We start from the raw sequence: 19023 nt of genomic DNA, 5'->3' as shown, positions 1-19023 counted from the left end.
ATTGGCCAGACTGGTTGTATCATAGGAATATGTGCAAAAGTTCAAGGAAGTTCAACGAGACGTGGCATGAAACAATAAAACTGTAGCCAAAGCAAAAATATATCCGTAAAGTGAATTGTCCTGAACTTGCTTTTATCAGATGAGTGATAGAATTTCAGGCTTTCAGGCTTTGACTAGATGAAGTATTTCTTGCTCTGAAACAATCACTATTTAATTAAATGAGTTACAACAACATTTAATTTCCCTTTGGGATCAATAAAGCATTTTTGAACTGAACAGAATTAAATCATACTTTTTTTAAAATGCTGAGAACATGAATAATGTTATATAATGATATAGAAATGCTCACAGCGTACAGTTGTGGACAGCATCTTCACAAAGCATTTCATGTTACTCACTCTGTCGTGACAAATGTTCACAGCAGTTGTGCAGCCAGTGGAAATGGAGACTTTGGGAGAGGAGCTCAGATTTCACTGCATGAAGTGTGTGTGCTTGCTGGATTGTGGATTGTCTGAATGCTGCTCTGGTTTGATGCGGCCCGGATGGCTCCCATGTGGGCAAAGCGGAGGTGGGACAGGTTTTTAGATCTAGTTTAATCATGCGACGAGCCCTTCTGGCTCGGTGGTTGCTCTCAGGAAACCGCTGTGTGTGCCAACATCAGTCGATAGGTCAGAGCTGTGGTAGGGTGGAGGGTGTATGTCACGGGTCAGTCATCAAAAACAACCTCTGACTGAGCCAACATCATTTTCACCATGGGAGAACAAAGGGGAGCATTTATAAAACTGGATTAAAAAAAGCATATTTGTTCATTTCTTATATAAGTATATATATGTGCTAATTTCATACATATATGGAATTGTATCCCCTACAACACAGACAGCACAATAATGCTGTCTGTCAATAATGAGCATCGCACATACTGATGGAGGATGCATGTGGAATTCTAAAATAGGAACTGTATCCACATGTAGCTCCCAAATCAATACCAGTGATTTTCCTCTCCTTAACTGCCTGCTACCTTGATGTGCAAAACCTTGAACAAGAACTACAAAAAGAATCAAAGACTAGCACCATTTAAATCCCTGCTGTCCCTTCCGTTCACTGACGAGGCTCCACTCCCGCGCTCAGTCTGGGGTTGATTCCGCTGGCTGCTCTTCCTGGTTAATGAAGATAGCAGGGGGCGGGTGTGTTTGTTTGTGTTGAAGTCGAGCCACACTGTGCTTAACATGACTTTGGGTTCAAGCGAAGGTTTGGTGTCTTTGTGCCTGCTCAGTGGCAGACACGACTACTGGTCTGAATGACAGATTAAAGCTGTAAACAGAGCAGGGGGCTGCAGGTGGGGGGTATATGGTGTATTTATGCGTGAAGGGGGAAAAAAAAACTGCAAACAAGGAGATGATGGCAGGCAGTTGTATGCTAGAGCTGCATATGACGAAATGTAAAATACTGACCTTTTTTCTTCTCTTACAAACATTGAACTACCATCCATCAATATGTATAAGTAGAATTTAGGTTAGCTGAATAGGAATTTAAACTAAAGTTAACCACTAGGAGAATCTCGGGAAAACAGATACATAGTAGGTGTCATTTGGCAAAGATGTACAAGAAATAATAATCTTACCGCAGGTTGACAAGTTACAACACCAAAGAAAAGGTTAAAACTGACTAAACAAATAGTTAGGAGAATTACAATTAAAGGTCAAGCACCAGATACTGGGCCGGTGTGCCTTGACCAGATAAGAGTAGGGTCTGCTGTAAAATGAAGGCATGTGAAAATCATCTGACACTCAAGTGTTTTCTTCCAAAACCTTGGAAAACTTTGTTAAGAGTTCAAGGCTGCAGGAGCTCAAACAAGAAGAATTTACCATCATGAGAAATTAAATAAAAAGCTTGTGGATCTCACCTGAAAACTGAATTTAGGTTATTAATTCAGCAGGATAGTGAACATGTGGAAATCAACACAGAAATAGTTCAACAGACACCAAATCAATCTTCTTTCATGTCCACCTCAAGACTCTACATTTCATTTTTATAGAAAAGCTTTTAGACGAGCTGAGGAAAAACAACTTAAGAGAGAACTCAGGAGCCTGAACTGTCTGATCATGCAGAAAGAAATGGTCAAATATTGCTCTCTGTAGATGCTAAAACCGTGTAAGATGTTATACCAGGAACTAAGCGCCGTTCTATTGTATAAAATTTTGAATATGTGGGTACTAATAGCTGTGCAATCAGTTAGTTTAGAAACACAAACCTTTTCTTAACATGTCTTTTGTTCTAAGTAATAAACGGCCTCAATCTAAATGATGGATATGTATATGCTATTCAGTGTGTATGTTGCTGGAATAAAAGCTAACATTTAAAATCCACATGTGCTGCAAATGAAATTGAGTTTTAAATAGATGAATAGCCAAACAACCCCAAGGACATTTAATAAAGATACCCACATTCCTGATCCTTTCCAAGCAGAAGCAGATTATTCCTTAGACTGCAATATGGAAGGAAGAGGAAAAACTTCCACGTGATTTGTCAGAGTCCTGTGCCCACTAAAGTGATCAGATCTTATAAAATGTATCATTCAAGTCACAAACCCAACATTTGGTGGCAACAGCAAACAAATGCAATTTCAGCTTGCTGTGTATTTGTGCACTTAACGTCAAAGGGCTGCTTTAGTCTCAACAGCAAAAATCACTGAGGGATTCACCTACATTTCAGAAGCTGTAGTAAAGTCATCCTGCAATGTTTTATTTTATTTTTTTATGATTTACTGGACCCCACTTATTTAATCATTTGTAACGAAAGGATAATAGAGTTTTCCTGCTGAAACTTTCTCCTAAATTACTTTTCAGATGACTGGGGTTATTGGTCTTTAATAATGAAAAGTAACCTGATCGGTCGTTAAATCATCCTCGGCAAAGTCGCAATTTCCATCTCTCATCTTTGTGTAATTTTTCAAAATTAATGTTCATGTCACTTACAATCACCGAAAAAAACCCAACAAAGATTAGATGGAGCATATTTCTAGTACTTGTTTTTAGAAGATAGGATCAAAACGAGACAATTAAAAATGATGTATGTGTGTATGGTCGTGAATATTTACCCTCTTTAAGCCTCAAAATCAGTAATAAAGGCTGTTGGACCATTCAGAGCCCCTTCTCCCTGATTGACAGTGCTATTGGAATTAGGACCGGCAGTTCAATAAAAAGGGAGGAAACGCTTCCTCATTAATTCTCTTAAGCCATTATCCTCAATTTAACCTTGACCTGCCTTTATCAAACTGCTTCCTACGAGGGGGAAAAAAAGCAATTGTTTGAAGCGGAAGTAATTCACCTGATGGCAAACACATTTTCCGCAAAAAATTAATCTGTGCTGCTTCATGTGCTGGTCCAATTTCTTGCAGTCACATAAATGATTAACTCTAAACCAGAAGTGAAAATATTATTTCATACATAATTACGTCCTTTTGAGTCTCTCACTGGCATGCTGTGCATATCAAATCTGTGACACTTTTGTGCAATTTTGAAGTTTTGATTAAAGTTATTAACGTGAACCCGTTTTCGCCCTCTGTGTTTTGGTAAACATAGCAGTGGGCCTGGGGGGTAAATAAAAATAGTTGGTGTTAGAGGATGAATGGAGGCAGGTTTAAGTGGCTTTTAGATATTTATTTTCCCCCCTCTGGTTCAAATAAGGACAAACTTAGAAAACAAACTTAAAAAAAACATAATTTAAAAAAACTGATGAAAAGGGTTGAGGCTTGTGCTGGTACGACATAAAGAAGAGCAACTCAACATGCAACTATTTGGCTTCCTTACTGAAAACATCATCGATGACAGAATGATGCAGCTAATACAGCTACTGCATCACAGCGGACACAAGGCTTCCTACCAGAGGAAGATGTTACCGGAGTTATTTTGATTGCTTCAAATGACGTCCCTGCTGAGGTGATCATCAGTACATAGCCTGATTAGGTGTTTCACGTGGTGCAGCTGCTAATTTACGACGACGGAACGCTGCCGCTGTTTTGGGAGGGACAGACGTTGATATAGACGTCTATGTTTAACACAGTGACTCAGTAGTTTTGACTCTTGCTATGTTCCGCAGCACTCCAACAGGCCCTCGGGCTGCTTTGTATTCTACTTTTAAAGTTGCCCGCATCCGCGATTCTCATACAACCACAGTCTGCGCCTAACACATACAGGGTTGATTAATTTGTTTGCACTCGCATCGTTTCAGATTAGTCAACACATTAACAACACTACTAATTAAACTCTGAAAGAAGGTGGCATTTTGCAAGAAACTACTTATTATAACTTGATGTTGAAAAACTGGGAGATAAACGATGATGATTTAAAACTGTCAGCTGAAAATAACGACCTCCAATGCTCAATTTAGGGGTGTTAAATAATCAGTGGGAAAAGATGCATATGTGGCATGATGAATACGATTGTCTCATCTGCTGTGCTACATATTTGCTTTGACAAATCATTGCCAGATAGTGATGTAATGAGAATTTAAAAAAAGGGGAAACGCATAACTTAAAAAAAATTAACTCTTTCTCCAATTAGGTTCAGTTAAATTTGTCGCTTAATTCACTTAGACCCATATTAGTTTGCTTTTGGCAGAGGGAGCCCCTTCAGTTAATCACTTTGATAATTTCATGATAACTCTAGTGAACAAACAATTAAAATTAAGAACATGACAGCACCCTCTCTGAACTGACTGTCTCAACAAGATTGGGGGATTGTTTTGGAACGTGAACTTAATCCTGTGACTTTGTTTCCACGAGTACATGAGATCAGCCCCTGGCATGTCAGTGAAGAGCAAATATAGAGCTTGGAGGGTATTAATGTGTAATGATGTTTCTCAAAAAAAAAAAAAAAGTTCAGGAGAAGGAAGGCTGAAGGTTTCTTCAAAAAATTCTTAATGTTTTTTGTGTTTTACCTCATGCTAGATCAACAATTACAGTAGTTGCTTATAAGAAGCTGGAAATTGTCCACTCATGTATTCTCCCCATCATTTTCTAACTTTCTTTTGACCAATATCCCCTTTGAATTACCTAAAGTCTTAAAAAAATATGTCTAGCCTTTGAAGTTGTTCTTCTGTCACATAGCAATTTTGTTTTGCAGCGTGTTTTACTGTGATTTTATGTAATAGACCAACATAAATAACTGTAAAACAGGAGGAAAAATTCAGAAAGTTTACCAGGTGTCATTCAAACAAAAATTAAAAGCACGGAAGGCATTTGCAGCACGTCTTCACTAATTTTGCATATCTGGAGACTGAAAACTTTGCCAATTCTTCTTTGTGAAATAGGTCAGACTGACACTGGTTAAATGTAGAGCTTCTGCAAACATTGATTTGCAGCTGTGCCATATCGCTATATTTCTCAGGCGATGCTCTAAACTCCTCCACACTTTTCTTATAGCCCTTTCCTGGTGAGATCCTTGGTCTTCAAGATGCCATTTATTTACTATAAGTTCTCTAATAAAGCCCCACGGCCTTCATGGAGCAGCTGTACTCACGCAGATATTAAATAATGTATCTTTTCTCTTGAACTTCACAATTATTTGTATTGGTCAATGACATACCATCCCAATGAAAAACATTGCGTTTTCTTCAGATTCAATCTTTATGACTTCTTTTTGTTTTTTTGTTTTTTTTGGCAAGCCTATTTTTTTCTTTTCACACCAAATGATCTGAAGTATTCCTTGGACTACGGTATCACTCCTTTTTAAGGTCATCCTCTCCCATACCTCCTTGGAGGGAACTCTAGATCCCTTCCGCCGTGACCACCAGCTTTCCACCATAGCAATGAGGCAGGAGAGAACCACGCCGGCTGCCAGGACGCAGAAAACTCCGGCAAAGCTGTGGATGTCGAGCGCGTTGCCACGCTGCCGCGTCTGGTCTGAGCTGTAGAGGTCACACGGGCTGTCTTTGGGCCACCACTTGAGTTTCAGGATGTCCATGTCGCCATTCTGTTGGAGTTCCAAGATTCTGGGAGGCAGGGAAGAAATGGAAGTGTATATGAAGAGAACCAATAGAGACTAAAATCAAGCCTATTTTGAAAGAAAACATCAGCTTTCTATTGCAACAAACAATGCACAGAAGTGAATAAGCAAGCAGCAGAATTCAGATTAAAAATAATCAAGTAATTGATGGGACTTGAGCTGCATTTTTATGATTAGAGTGGCAAAAACGGCCAGGGAAAATAAATTATCTGCATGAATCATCTGCACAACACCCAACACTGCAGCTTTGACTGCAGCTGTTGCAACTCCTCTCCACCATTTGATGGCAGTGTTGAACAGCTGAAATTCCCCAGGATCCCCCCCAATACCCATATTGGGCTGTCAAACTCATTATGGCTAACATTAATATGTTTTGCAGCACAGCACAAGTACGCTGTCACAATGTCATTACGCAGCTTAGCTTTAGTCACACGATTGATGGCTTCAGAGAGGATACAGCTCAGAGGTTGATGGGGTCCCTCTGCTAGCCTTCAGTTTATTATTTAACTGGGTTGTTCGTTTTGGTTTTCAGGAGAGCTGCAGATGCAGACACTCGGAGAACAGCTTACATTTAATAGGAGATCTGACATGAAGCGGAGAGTGGTACATGAAAAAAAGGGAACACATAAAATGAGAAAAGAAGAATATAATGCCCTCACAGACGCATTCATAATAATACAGACGGCTATAATCCAGTGTGAGCAAGTGAGCCAGCACACTGGCTGTTAATGCACAAAGGGAGACGCACTCCAAGACATGAAGTCACGAACTTGATTGCATAAATGTCCAAGCAAACCTAATAAGGATTCTTCCATGTTCTCATCAATGATTTCCAAAACTTCCTGGGAGCGCATTCCTCCCTTAGTTGCAGTAACAAAAAGAAAAAAAAAACTAACAAAAAAAACAAACTGATCTGTACTCTTTACTTTGTTTTTCAGCTTATGCAAAGCACACGGAAAATCAGCAAATGCAAACAAACCCTGCAGCCATCTCATTTATTCACAACAACTGGAAAAACATGGATCATTTTGACATGAATCAGACTCAACCTGCCACTTTAGAATCAAAACAGTCTCATTCAGAAATGTAATTTTATCACTTCATAAGCTTTGCTGTGTGGGGAAACAACATGATTAAAACAGAAAATTCATCATAATATTGATTGTGTTTTGCTTGAGTTTTGAGTAGATTAACTCACAGAGGTGTGTTTATGATCTTTCTATTCAATATTCCCAGATGAAGAGCCAGAGTGATCTGCATTGTCAGTAATAATGATAAAGTCAATAGAAAGTATATTAAGGGTTGTGCTGTTAAGATACTGGAACTGAGACTCAGCCAGGGCCAGTCAGTCATCCATCCATCTTTCCCACTCTCCATCCATCCATCCATCCATCCATCCATCCATACATCCACCCACCCTCACACACACACATACATACATATCCATGGGGGGCTGACATATATTTCCAGCAGGTGAGAGACCGGTACTGTCCTGGACAGACCATCACAGGACTGCATGTTCTCCCACAGAAACATATATGCACGCTAAGTCCAATGAGCAAGTTTGGGTGTGAGTGTGTGCATGCATGAATTATCTGCTTTGTGTTTTCTTTGTTGCTCTTAATGTCTTATAAAAATAGATAGATGGATATTAGCATATAACATTAATATTAGACTAGGTTTCAGTCCATGTAAAGAACAAAGTAAAAATGCAGACAATTGCACAAAACAGAAACCAAGCACTTCCAAAGTTCATAAGTCTGTCTACATCTCAGACTAAAATGAATGAAATCTTTAAAGTAGTTCTTACAAATAATAATAAAAATATCTATAAATATTTCTTTAAGCCAACAAGGTAATTGAACTTCTGAAGAAAATGGTGTGTGATATCAGTTTAGAGAAATGATCTTATTGCAAACTTTGGTACAGTCAAGATGATGCATCATTGTAAGCACAAACGCCTGCTACAGCTTCTCCAGTTGATTACTTTGCCAAAGCTCAAAAGTTACATTTTGACTATCGAGGTGGAGTTACTCTTACGACTGGGAATGTCACTTTGCTGAAACTATCTTTCATGTTTTATTTCCCAGACTACTGGCTTGGATTGAAACCGTGATTTTCTGAGCGTCTTCCAGAAGACAGTCCTGAAACGAGCGCTTAACAGGTGAAGCTCACCAAGCTTCGGAGATAAGATTAGACTGGAGCTTACTGATCAATTTTCAGCAACACAGTCAGTGTGAAAAGGCAGTTTGACGATGATGAAGACACAGGCGTTCTCAAAATGTTTGAATATAATATGCTTTAAAAGCTGATTTGTGTCCTGATTTCTTCGTAGTTGAGCCAAATTACTCTGACGTTAAAGCAGCAGCAGAACCTAGCATCAGGAATCCTGGTGTCATTTTGAGTGATATAAAACTTGATCCATATCAGACTCACTCTGGGTGCACCCTTGTCTTTTGCAGTTTAGCTTTCGTATCATGAATTGATACTGGTATTCCCCAAAGGACTGAGAGTCATAAAGATGTGTTATTCCCAGACTCAGAGGAACCTCAATATCTTTCTGGGTTAGCAGCGGCTTCCACCACACACCTCTCCCATGGATGACATTATTGCCCGTGTCTTTCAGACAGTGGAGCCATGAACACTGACCTTTACTGAGATAAGAGACTTGGATTCCCTTAGTGGGTTTCGTTTGATCTTTTGAGTGGTTTTGGAGGATATAATACCTCTGGTGGCCTCTGTGGGTGTTGCTGCTCTCTGTGGATGTGTAGAGTTTAAAATGCCTTTGATAATACAATTTAGAAAAACAGAAAACCAAACGTTAAAATCCACCATTAGATGAAAACAGAAATTATTTCCAAAACAATAACCAAACAGACTTTTAGGAATACAAGAAAAAAAAATAAAAATAAAAATACAAACAACATTATCACTTCAGTATTAATAGAACTTACCATTCCTAATTTTTCGACAAGTGGATGTCTTTATAGTTATTTAGAAATGTGCATGGAAATGTGTGAAAATGTCCATTTTTGAATGCATACAATCCATTACCTTTAAAGTTTCAAATTTTTTTCATGAGAAGCTTGTCCATGGGTTGTTGAGAGTAGTTTGTTTCTGTCTGAGAATAGTACAGACATCTACTACTACTACTACTACAAAAAACAACTCATGTTCGTTTCATGAGGTTTTAGCATCTTCTTTTCATACTTCTGCCTTATTAGAGTGTTTAAAATATTAGCATATTTCTGTTTAATCTGAAAAAAAAAAACAAAAACCTGTCAGTATGCTTCAGCACCACACAGCTAACCTGCTCTCTAAAATTTAACATGCACCCTTGCCAATTTGTTTCTAGTGAGAGTATCACAGAAAGATTACAGACAAATTCATGTGAGTTCAAACACGATTGCTTTTCCCTCAAAGCAACATTGGGCTTTTACACAGTTCTGACCTTTTTATCTGTCAGTCTGGCAACAGATGCTTTACACACACACAAACAACCCTGTGCTCTGACAAACAGCTTCACAGAAAGACGTATTACATGCACTGGAACACAAACAATCCTACCTAAAAAGAAGACATCCAAGGTTTTGTCAAAGTGTTTTATGATTTCTTGCATGTAATTTATCCATGTTCTAAAGAAGTCCAGGCAAGGTTTTTTTCTGCCAAAATAGGAACATAAGTGCATGTTTTGGGGAGCTGCCCATTTTCTCTACTCATAAGCTGTTCATTTGAAAACAGATTGTCACGGCAAAAAGATTTTGTGTGACACTTATTAACAGCAGCCGATTCATGCTTCATGTACTTTAAAATTTCTGAATATTGTTGCAACCTTTTAATACGCGAGTAGTCAATAACTGAGGCAAGATTCTGTAAAAAAGTTCACTTTTGACATTTGGCGGAAAAAATAAATAAATCTGTTATTATTAAAAATGGCAGAGGTGACATTATGCTTTCAAGTGCTGAAAGATAATGTCACCGACCGTACAGGAAAATCTATATGATTTTGAAACGCTACAAGTTTAATCTACAACTCATAAAAGACAGATCAAAAGGATGTCAAGCTAAACCGCAAACAGGAACGAGTCAGGCGAGATGGATACGAGAACCGAAACAGGCATTTCAGATACAGATTCCATCCCTGGTGGAATTATTTGGGTGTGTCTAAAGCTTCATGTATCATTAAGGTTTTTGAGAGAGGACATAGCAGAACAGATTTGAGATTCAGGACAGAGTGCCTCCACTCAGCCCTCTATTACGACCCTGTCTGCCAGTGCAGCTCATCATCTATCATTCTGCACTAATTGGTCTATCAGAGTTATGCAAAGGCTGCTTCCCTGATGGGCTCTTGAATCAAACCAGAACACTTACATACACTGACAAGAACATAGCTGCTCTCACACATATTAGATCCTTTTACATTTGTCTCACTGGTGTTATCCTGCTCACTGATTTACAGAAAAACAAGGAGGACCATAATGAGAAAAGTATGGCTGACGTTTAAAGTTCTATGCTTCATAATATCAAAATGTGCTGTCCTGCCAGGTGCATTTCTCCCCCGTTCTCCTTTTAGCTAATTAAAGGTGGTCAGTGACATATCGGTTACAATTCGATCTTTACCATCACATTCTTACATCCAAAAATCACAGTAGTTGTGATGCCATTTGTCCTTCAAATGTGATGTGTGCAAAGACAAACCTCAGTTTTAATCTCCAATATCCAACCTGACTATATTAACATACTATTCCTATTACTACACACACACACACATATATATATATATATATATTCTTTCTACTTCTGGATTATGATCCCAAAGGGACATTTAAGATATATGTGCCTGTAATCAAATCCGTGTGTTGTGCAACAATATGGTGGTAACGGTCTTGAGTTGAGACACATTGTTGCTTTTGCCCATTATGACATGCTTCTTATGTGATACGTTGGTAGAGAGAAACCTTTTATAAGCCACTAATTAGGACTAAACAAGCTGCCACTGAAGGGTGATAGGAGTATCTTCTGAACATACAGATTTCAGCCATTTGATACATTTTGTATGCCCTTATTCGTCTCCTTTTGTGTTCCATTCAGAATCCCTGTTTCATCACACTTTTTTGCACATAACTTAATTTATACATCTGTTACAATTTGTTTGTATGTCTGTGTACTTTTTTTCTGCATCTTTTCATTTAAAATGCCAAGTCTGGTGTTAAAAAGTACATATTATATTATACAGTCCACACATCAAAAATGGTTTCTTCCATAAACCCATTCGACAATGCAGTTAAACGTATAAACGTTGTGCTCAATGGCATTAAATCTTTATCTATATTTCCGTTAATATTTTGTATATGTGCAAAAAATACTGTCCTGAGATCGCCAGTATTCCCCCACACTCCCAGAAAAGCAGGGCATGCCTTTTAAAGTTGGAATATAATCTCTGGAAATGACAAATTGAGTACTGACAATTTAGAATATGAATTTTTTAACACTAACATTAATACTTAATATTATTTCAAGCAAATTCTGTATTGAAACAATTGTCAAACACATCTTTGTTGACTAGATTTCTCTCTCATGGCAAAGTTTTCAAAGCAAAATGTGTTTTGTGGGTGGGTGCGCCAGAGAAAGTGAGGATGTTGATGTTCAATTTTTTTAATACACAGAAGCAGTTACCATGGTTCTCCATTTGTCCCTATGCCATGGCTGACAGGCAGGATGAAAGGCCACTGTGCTCTGCCTGACAAAAACACTGGTTGAGTCAAAGGGTTCCTGCAGTACGCCATCTGTCTGACTCTAATTTGGTTGTCGCTGTCTCAGCAAAGAACCCCATCTTCTCTCAAAAAGCAAAAACAAAAAATCCTTCCCCACACAGGCATGAAAAACTGTGACAGGTAAACAGACAACAACAAATGTGAAAGCCAGAATTACCTTTAAATGCCTATTTAGAAAGATTAAGACAAAATTTATCCGCCATGGTAAAAACAATGGTAGGAAAAAGTGAAAACCATGTAAACAAAAAAAATAAAATAAAATCACAAGTCATCATTTAAACTGTCTAAGCATCTCTCACCAGCTTTGTACATTAGCCCAGCTTCCCTATTTTACACTGTTTATTGAGGTTCATGTTCAACTAAAATAAATATTGTATTTTCTCTGCTATCTTTTCCCTTTAATATCTTTTAATATACTTGTCTTAATTCTGCTTCGTGTTTTATTTTTCCTTTGCAGATTTATGTTATTTCCTCAAAGGGAAGGTATTATGTATTTTCTAGGCACATAGCACCATTTTATACCGAAATCAAGTAATTATGTTGCTCTCAGTTGTTATAACAATGCGGTATGAGTCACACATAACTTGAAAGAAATTTTGACTTCAGTTTCACACCTCGAGATTGGCCTCTGTCTCTTTAAGAAGCTCCTGCTCTTTCCGACACACTCCAAGGAGGAGCTTTGTGAACATTAAGGGTACGCAGATAAATCGACCCCGATTTCCTTAATTTTGGAAGATTGGCCAATATTTACATGTGAAGATGATCTTAGCCACCAATCTTATCTACTTCAGCAAAGGTCTAAAAATCAACCCCTGTCCTCTTTTGCTCTGTCGTGAGAGAGGTTTGCAGTTAATAGCTAACCCTTTGGTGATAACTCAGTGACTTTCCTGTTATATTTAGCAACATTTCAGACAAAAAAAAAATCAGTCACGCTCTTAAAGTACAAGAGGTAGCAAAAATATCAGATTTACATTAGCAGCAAATCAAATGTTTTCTAATAGACTAAAATGTATGCCATAAAGAATGGGTTAAGAGTTATTGTCTTACATTGTGAAGCAAAGTGCACGCTATAGACTCAGTATAAGATGTCTTAAAGCCTCAGGAATTTTTCTGTGTAACATCTGTCTTATATGTGAATAGCTACGCAGGTAAACACCAGCGTATTTCCATCTGTAAAGGAACATGAACAACAATAGGTATGTGTGCAACCATGGATGTTACATGTACATATGTCTATAAAACAGCTGGTCTGGTGAAGGTGTGCATTAGTGGGATGTGTAATGACTTATCTTGCTTTAAGATGGTTGCATTTCCCTTTGGAGACACACGAGGACAAGTCTCTCACTGGTCGTTAAAGCAAATGAGCACGGGTTACTCATGTGTTAAGGCGGGTTGTGAAGGTGTGTGCTCTTGTGTGTCTACACACTCTAATGCTGTCTCAACATTCTCTCCGCAGTAGCCGTTATTGCGTTTAGACTGGATGTTACCATGGCAACGCTATGGCTCCAGCCTTGATGGTGGGATGATCACACGTTATTAGTCAGTTCGAACCAGCAAAAGGAAACATCACAGTGATTTGCATAGAGGACTAAAGGGCACTAGGCTGGAATGAAAAAAAATAGAAAAAACAGACTGAATGAAAAGGAAACTGGTTTAAGACGGATATAAAAATATCTGACAGATAGAGAAAGACATTTGGCTTACACAATCACAAAAAAACAGATAACTACATATAAATTGTGAACAAATATAACATTTATGTTTTTGTTCTATTTCAGGGAAGATACAACTGGATGGCTTGGTATTTTTATAACTGGCATCACCTTTAAAAGGACGTCATCCGTCCGTCCGAAAAGAGGAGGAAAACCTAAAAATATATCTTTCATCCACCATTCTTCATCTCCTCATCTCTAAAAGTTTTAAGTTCCCCCACATAACATGCTTTGATTCATTAAAATGTGTTGTAAATTATCTTTAACTTTCTGTTTAGAGCTATAATTTGTGGTTACCATAGAGTATTGCAAGTCAATTAACCCTCTTTTGTTTAATCTGGCACATCAAGGACAGAAATAAACATTATATATATATATATATATATATATATATATATATATATATATATATTTTTTATGGGTAGCCCTCAAAAGTGATAAATAATCCCGTTCTTCAGTCTTCAGCACCATGTGTGTTGAAACATTTCTGTTTTATGTTCCAGTGCTTTTGTCTTTTATTTTGTTTCACACCTATTTCCAAATACATCTCCAACTCCACACGCACATATATATGCACACACACATTTATATTACAACATTCATAGTAATCATTGTGCATTTAACTGCAGTTAGTGTACAACAGTTTTCATAGGTTTAGTGTATGTAATGCAAAATAAAACAAAAAAACATACATTGTCCAATTTAAGGAGGAAGTGGTTTTGTCATCTTAAGTGTATAAAAGGACTGAGTTTAATGTTTTGTTAATTTGCACCTTAGGTGTCATATTTTTTAAGTTTGACAGACATTTAATATTGATAATATTCTTGTTAGCTAATTCTTTTTAAAGTGATTCTACTCAGCTGGATATTTCTTTTCATCTGAGTATGCTTTTTTTATACAACTATACTTATTTTTCTTATATTGTGAATTTGCCCATACTGTACAGTCTTTTTTGTTGTTGTTTTTTTTACTATTTTGAATGTGTATGCTTACATTTAATCTGCTGCTGGAACACCCTATATGTCTCCCTGTGGGACAAAGGATAGTTCTGTTTTTTGACTTCCTGATTTAAGAGCAATGCTTTTTTTAAAATAATGTGTCACTTTATGATAATTTTATTAATGAGTTTCATAGTGATGCACTATTGCCAAGCAGCAAAAGGGTCCAGGGTTCAAAACCAGGCCAGGGCCTTTCTTCATGGAGTTTTGTATGTTGTCTCTGTTGTGATCTGTGTTTCTCTGTGTATTTATTTTTGACATTTTCTGTGTTTAGTCCTGTTTCCCTGTGAGTCTCTGTCCTGTCCTCCCTGTTGATTGCTTCCCAGGTGTGTCTAGTTACCTGAGGTCCGCCCCCCGCCCCCTCTGTGCATTTAAACCCACCTGTTGTCTTTGTCTCTTGTCAGGTCCTCGACTTTGTCAGCGTCAGTCTGTTAGTCGTCACAGTAGAACTGGTTAAGTCCTGTGTCGGCGTCAGCTCTAGTTTTCAGTCTTCTGTGTATCAGTGCTACCGGTAATTAGCTGTTTGCTAACTCTCTGCCGTGCTGCCTGTTCTGGACTGTGAGCTTCATCATTAAATTCATCATTTCCTTTACAACCTGGGTCTCTGCGTCACTCCTCACCACCACCTCTACCCCACCTTATGACAGTCTCCATGCATGAGGGAGTTCTTAAAGGGTACCCAGCTTCCTCCCACGGTCCCAAAACATACATGTTAGGTCAGCTGGTCTAAATTGCCCTTAGGTATCAGTGTGTCAGTGCATAGTCGTTCTGCATGTCATGTGCAAGTCCTGTGTGTGTCTGTGTTGTTCTGTTATGTATGCCCTGGATGCTTTTCCGGGGGGTACCCTCACTGTCACCCAATAAACCCTGGAGATGGCTTGTGCATGAGCCTGCTCAGATAAGCCAAATGGATTTTTATTCATATTTAATATCAGTCTTTAGATACGTATTGGTAAAAATTAGACAGGCTCCTGTGGGACACAACTACAAAAATCTATATTTTCAGAGATGCGCAATATATAAAAACAACTTAGCACCAAGCCTGTTTCACAAAGAGCTGTTCCTGCTGTTACAAATGTCCCAGGTTGAGTAAAAATGGACTGTTAGGCGATATCAAAACCATGTTTCTACACCACTGTTGAGGTATAGGGGAAGGTCTTTCTGTCTCAGGACAAGGCTGCAGCGAAAAGAGGCTACAGCAACAAAGTGAGTTTTGAAAGTCGGTTATCTCAGCACCTGGCAAACAGATTGTTGAGTCATTGGTATCGATCAGCTTCGCTTTCAACCTCTCGATATATTGGGGCTATTTTCTGCTACAGGACAGTAAAAATCTCACATATAGGTCTTTAAATGCACCATAACTCCAGATATTGTGTTGATTCTGCATTCTTCCCCAAAGCTCATCCGTAGGCCACCATAAATGAAGGCGCTATCTCAAGCTTCTTTTTACTTAAAGTTTTATAGCAACCGCAGCAAGATAAATTACAGTACACAGTGACTTGGATAATTATACAGAATGTTAAATGGTTTGGTGAATTAGAAATGGCAAAATGAACTGAAGTGTTTTCTGTAAAAGGTGTCAAGACATCTGAAGAACAGAGAATTATCTAACAGTTATACAAATGTTATTTCCCTGCTATCTTGGCAGCGAGAAGTCTATTAAAGAAAATGAACAGTTGAATTTGTCAATAGAAGGTAGATGGAAGGAGAACACGGTAGCAGAGGGAGAAGCTAAGTGAATTGAAAAACAGTAGAGAGTTTTGAGCAAGGAACTTGTGCAGTGTGTTAAGGCTGAATGGATGGCTGGCAACAAACACACAGCTGTGGAAGGTAAGAGGAGAGATTAGACGAGACTGGATAGAGGAAGATAGCTGATAAGTGTAAAGAAAGAAGGAAAGACAATGGATATGATGAGTGTCCAGAGGAAGAATGTCAAATAAAATGAGAAGAGAAGTAGTAAAGAAGGGAACGAGAGACAGAGGTGTTATGCTAAAATGGGTTTCGCGCGCTGAGACGGCCGCTGACTGTCAGCTCCTTAAATGAGAACAACACCGGGTTGACAGCTCACTTACTCGCTCAACAAAAAGCTGGCAGCATCAGCATTCTCAGGCTGCATCACTCGAGTTAGTCCTTCAGGAAAACATGATGGAGAAAATAATGTTCCTATAAGTATAAAAAGTTTTGAAACTTCTGATGAGAGCTGGGTCAGATGAGTCTGTCAGGGAGTGTGACTGAAATGAGCACTGAAATATATGGAGAGATGCAAAGTCTGACAGGTTTTCTTCAAGGTAGAGTGACTGTTAGCATTTCAAGTACTCTGTATAGATTAGAGTGACATACTGATTATTAGTAAGGTGAGGCTTTACCTCAAGATCTTTGCACAAACATGCTCGTCAGGGAAAAACCCTGAAATATGGGTAAACGGCAATAACACCCTTAGTATTAAGGCCATTCTACTGAACTGTGATGCATTTATTTTGTATTTTTGGTCATTCTGCCGTGGCCACACTTATAAATGAGGTTTTAAATCTCAGTCTTTTCTGAATAAATAAAATAATAATACATTTCTGCCCTGAATCACTTCAGCCGGTTTGAAGGCAGTGCTGTTAGAAACAGAAAACTCAAAACACACTAATGCTGTCTCCTGCAAAGTACAACTGTCTGAAATTATTCTCCACTTGCTTCAAAGAAAAGCAAAAACTGAAGCACTCTGACCAGCAGTGACAGTTCAGAACCCTAAAGTCTGAAAAGTATTTTCTTTTTCTTAACAGAGTCCTAGTGTCAGTCATTTCAGATATGAGAAACCCAATTCCAGCAATCTTGGCGCATACCAATTTATTTGTATTTTTGGTGTCAAATAAAAAGAAAAACCAAAGAGGCTTCATCGTTGGCTTTTCTTGTCATAGATTGAGTATTTTTTATCTAAAGGGAACAAATGTCTAATCTGTCACATTAAGGAGATTAGATTCTAAAGATTGACTAAACCATATTTCATTGAAACAGCAGTTCTAGGAGCTGTTTTGCATAAACATTAAAGAAAACATCAGTAAACTGTCTCTCACATCACATACATTTCAAACACATCAAATGTCATGCATATTAAGAGCCCTTAAAGACAAGCCTGGGTTGTGCTTTTATGAGCCATGAAGGGGCTCATAAAACACATCAGCATGGTGGTGAATATTTGTTTATTTTAATTTAAACCATGGAACATTATTCAAATCCCGACAAGCAAAGAAAGTCAAAGATGAGACAGTTGTACACACTCCAGTATTTTTGTAGTGCTATTCAATAAGCGTTCACTGTAAAAGAAACAAAATTAACAGACATTTTGACAAACTTTGTCAAAACACCCATTTTAGCAGTTATCACAGGTTGTGAGTTATTTCACCACTAAAGCTCTTTCTGCATGCACTGCTCATTTGAGGCCTACCCATACATTTTTAACAATGGAGAGGTCAGAGCACTGCAGGGGTTATGGCAAACCCATCAGAATGCACCTCTTAAGGTAGCTCTGGGAACTTTGAGGTGTGCTAAAAATCATTATTCTTTGACACCACCAGTACCTTTAATCTTTTTCTGTAAACAGATCGTGTTTGCCTCCAGATTGCACTTTAATTGTATCCACGCTTCCCAAGACTTTCCAAAACCCTCTAATGTTTCAATACCAAAGAAAGACTGAAATACCAGTGTGCTCAACTACTGGAGCACACTGGTATTTCTCAAAAATAACTTTACTTATTGCCCCTTAATCAGCAAGACCAGTTTTAGTTTTCTTCTTTTGTCATTTTTTAAATTTTTACAGCAAACCTTGTGAGAATATAGCAGTTGTCATTTGTGCCTATAAAATATTGTTTAAAATCAGACCAAGCTTTAGAAAAAGTCTTACCTGATTATAATGGTAGTTTTAACATATATATATATATATATATATATATATATATATATATATATATATAATGTGACCTAAACACAGTACCTCCAGCCTTACATATACATACATTTTGGAGCTTTGTTACATTAGGAGATACTGACAGAACTAGCAATCTCAGAAATGGCACCATTAACATCAAATCTTCTGAAATAAATGGTATATTTTGTACGAAAAGAAAAAAAGCCCTGTGTCTAATAAAGATGCCACCCAACACTTTGTAAAGCCATGATCCTTTCTTACATTTACAAACACAACCCACTCCAGACATATTTCCAAGTAGGCACACAATGAAATTTGTCAGAACATGCAATGGATTACATATGTGAGCCCATTACTCACTAAGAAAGACGGTCAAGTGAAGCAAAAACAGAACTGATTTCAAATCACTTTTGTTTTATCCGGATGTTGTGAGGTGTGCAGCCAACTACGGTGACCAGTCCAGGATGATCATCAGACTCTTAATTATATTTGCACTTCTTGTTACTTCCATGATTGTTCAGAATTGTTTGTGCATGCTGAAATATCTACTAATTTTAACCTCCAGTAAAAAATGAAACAAAATAAAAGAAAAAAAAAGGAGGACAAGTGTTAAAACCCTGA

At 37.9% G+C, this 19023-nt stretch overlaps 1 protein-coding gene across 6 annotated transcripts in view; it reads right to left on the bottom strand.

Moving 5' to 3' along the window:
- The window catches only part of grid2 (glutamate receptor, ionotropic, delta 2), a 446512-nt gene that overhangs the window by 10015 nt on the left and 417474 nt on the right, over nt 1–19023 (bottom strand). For all 6 annotated transcript variants that reach the window (XR_014088939.1, XR_014088940.1, XM_081610703.1 and 3 more), the window contains one exon: nt 5751–5991. Coding sequence is in view for 4 of the 6 variants with exons in the window: in XM_081610703.1 (XP_081466829.1) it covers nt 5751–5991 (241 nt within the window). In the remaining 2 variants the exon portion in view is untranslated. The remainder of the gene's footprint in view (nt 1–5750; nt 5992–19023) is intronic.

Source organism: Poecilia reticulata, chromosome 9, assembly GCF_904066995.2.
Source record: "Poecilia reticulata chromosome 9, P_reticulata-male-v2, whole genome shotgun sequence".
Lineage (NCBI taxonomy): Eukaryota > Metazoa > Chordata > Actinopteri > Cyprinodontiformes > Poeciliidae > Poecilia > Poecilia reticulata.
This window is presented reverse-complemented; position numbering and strand designations above follow the sequence as displayed.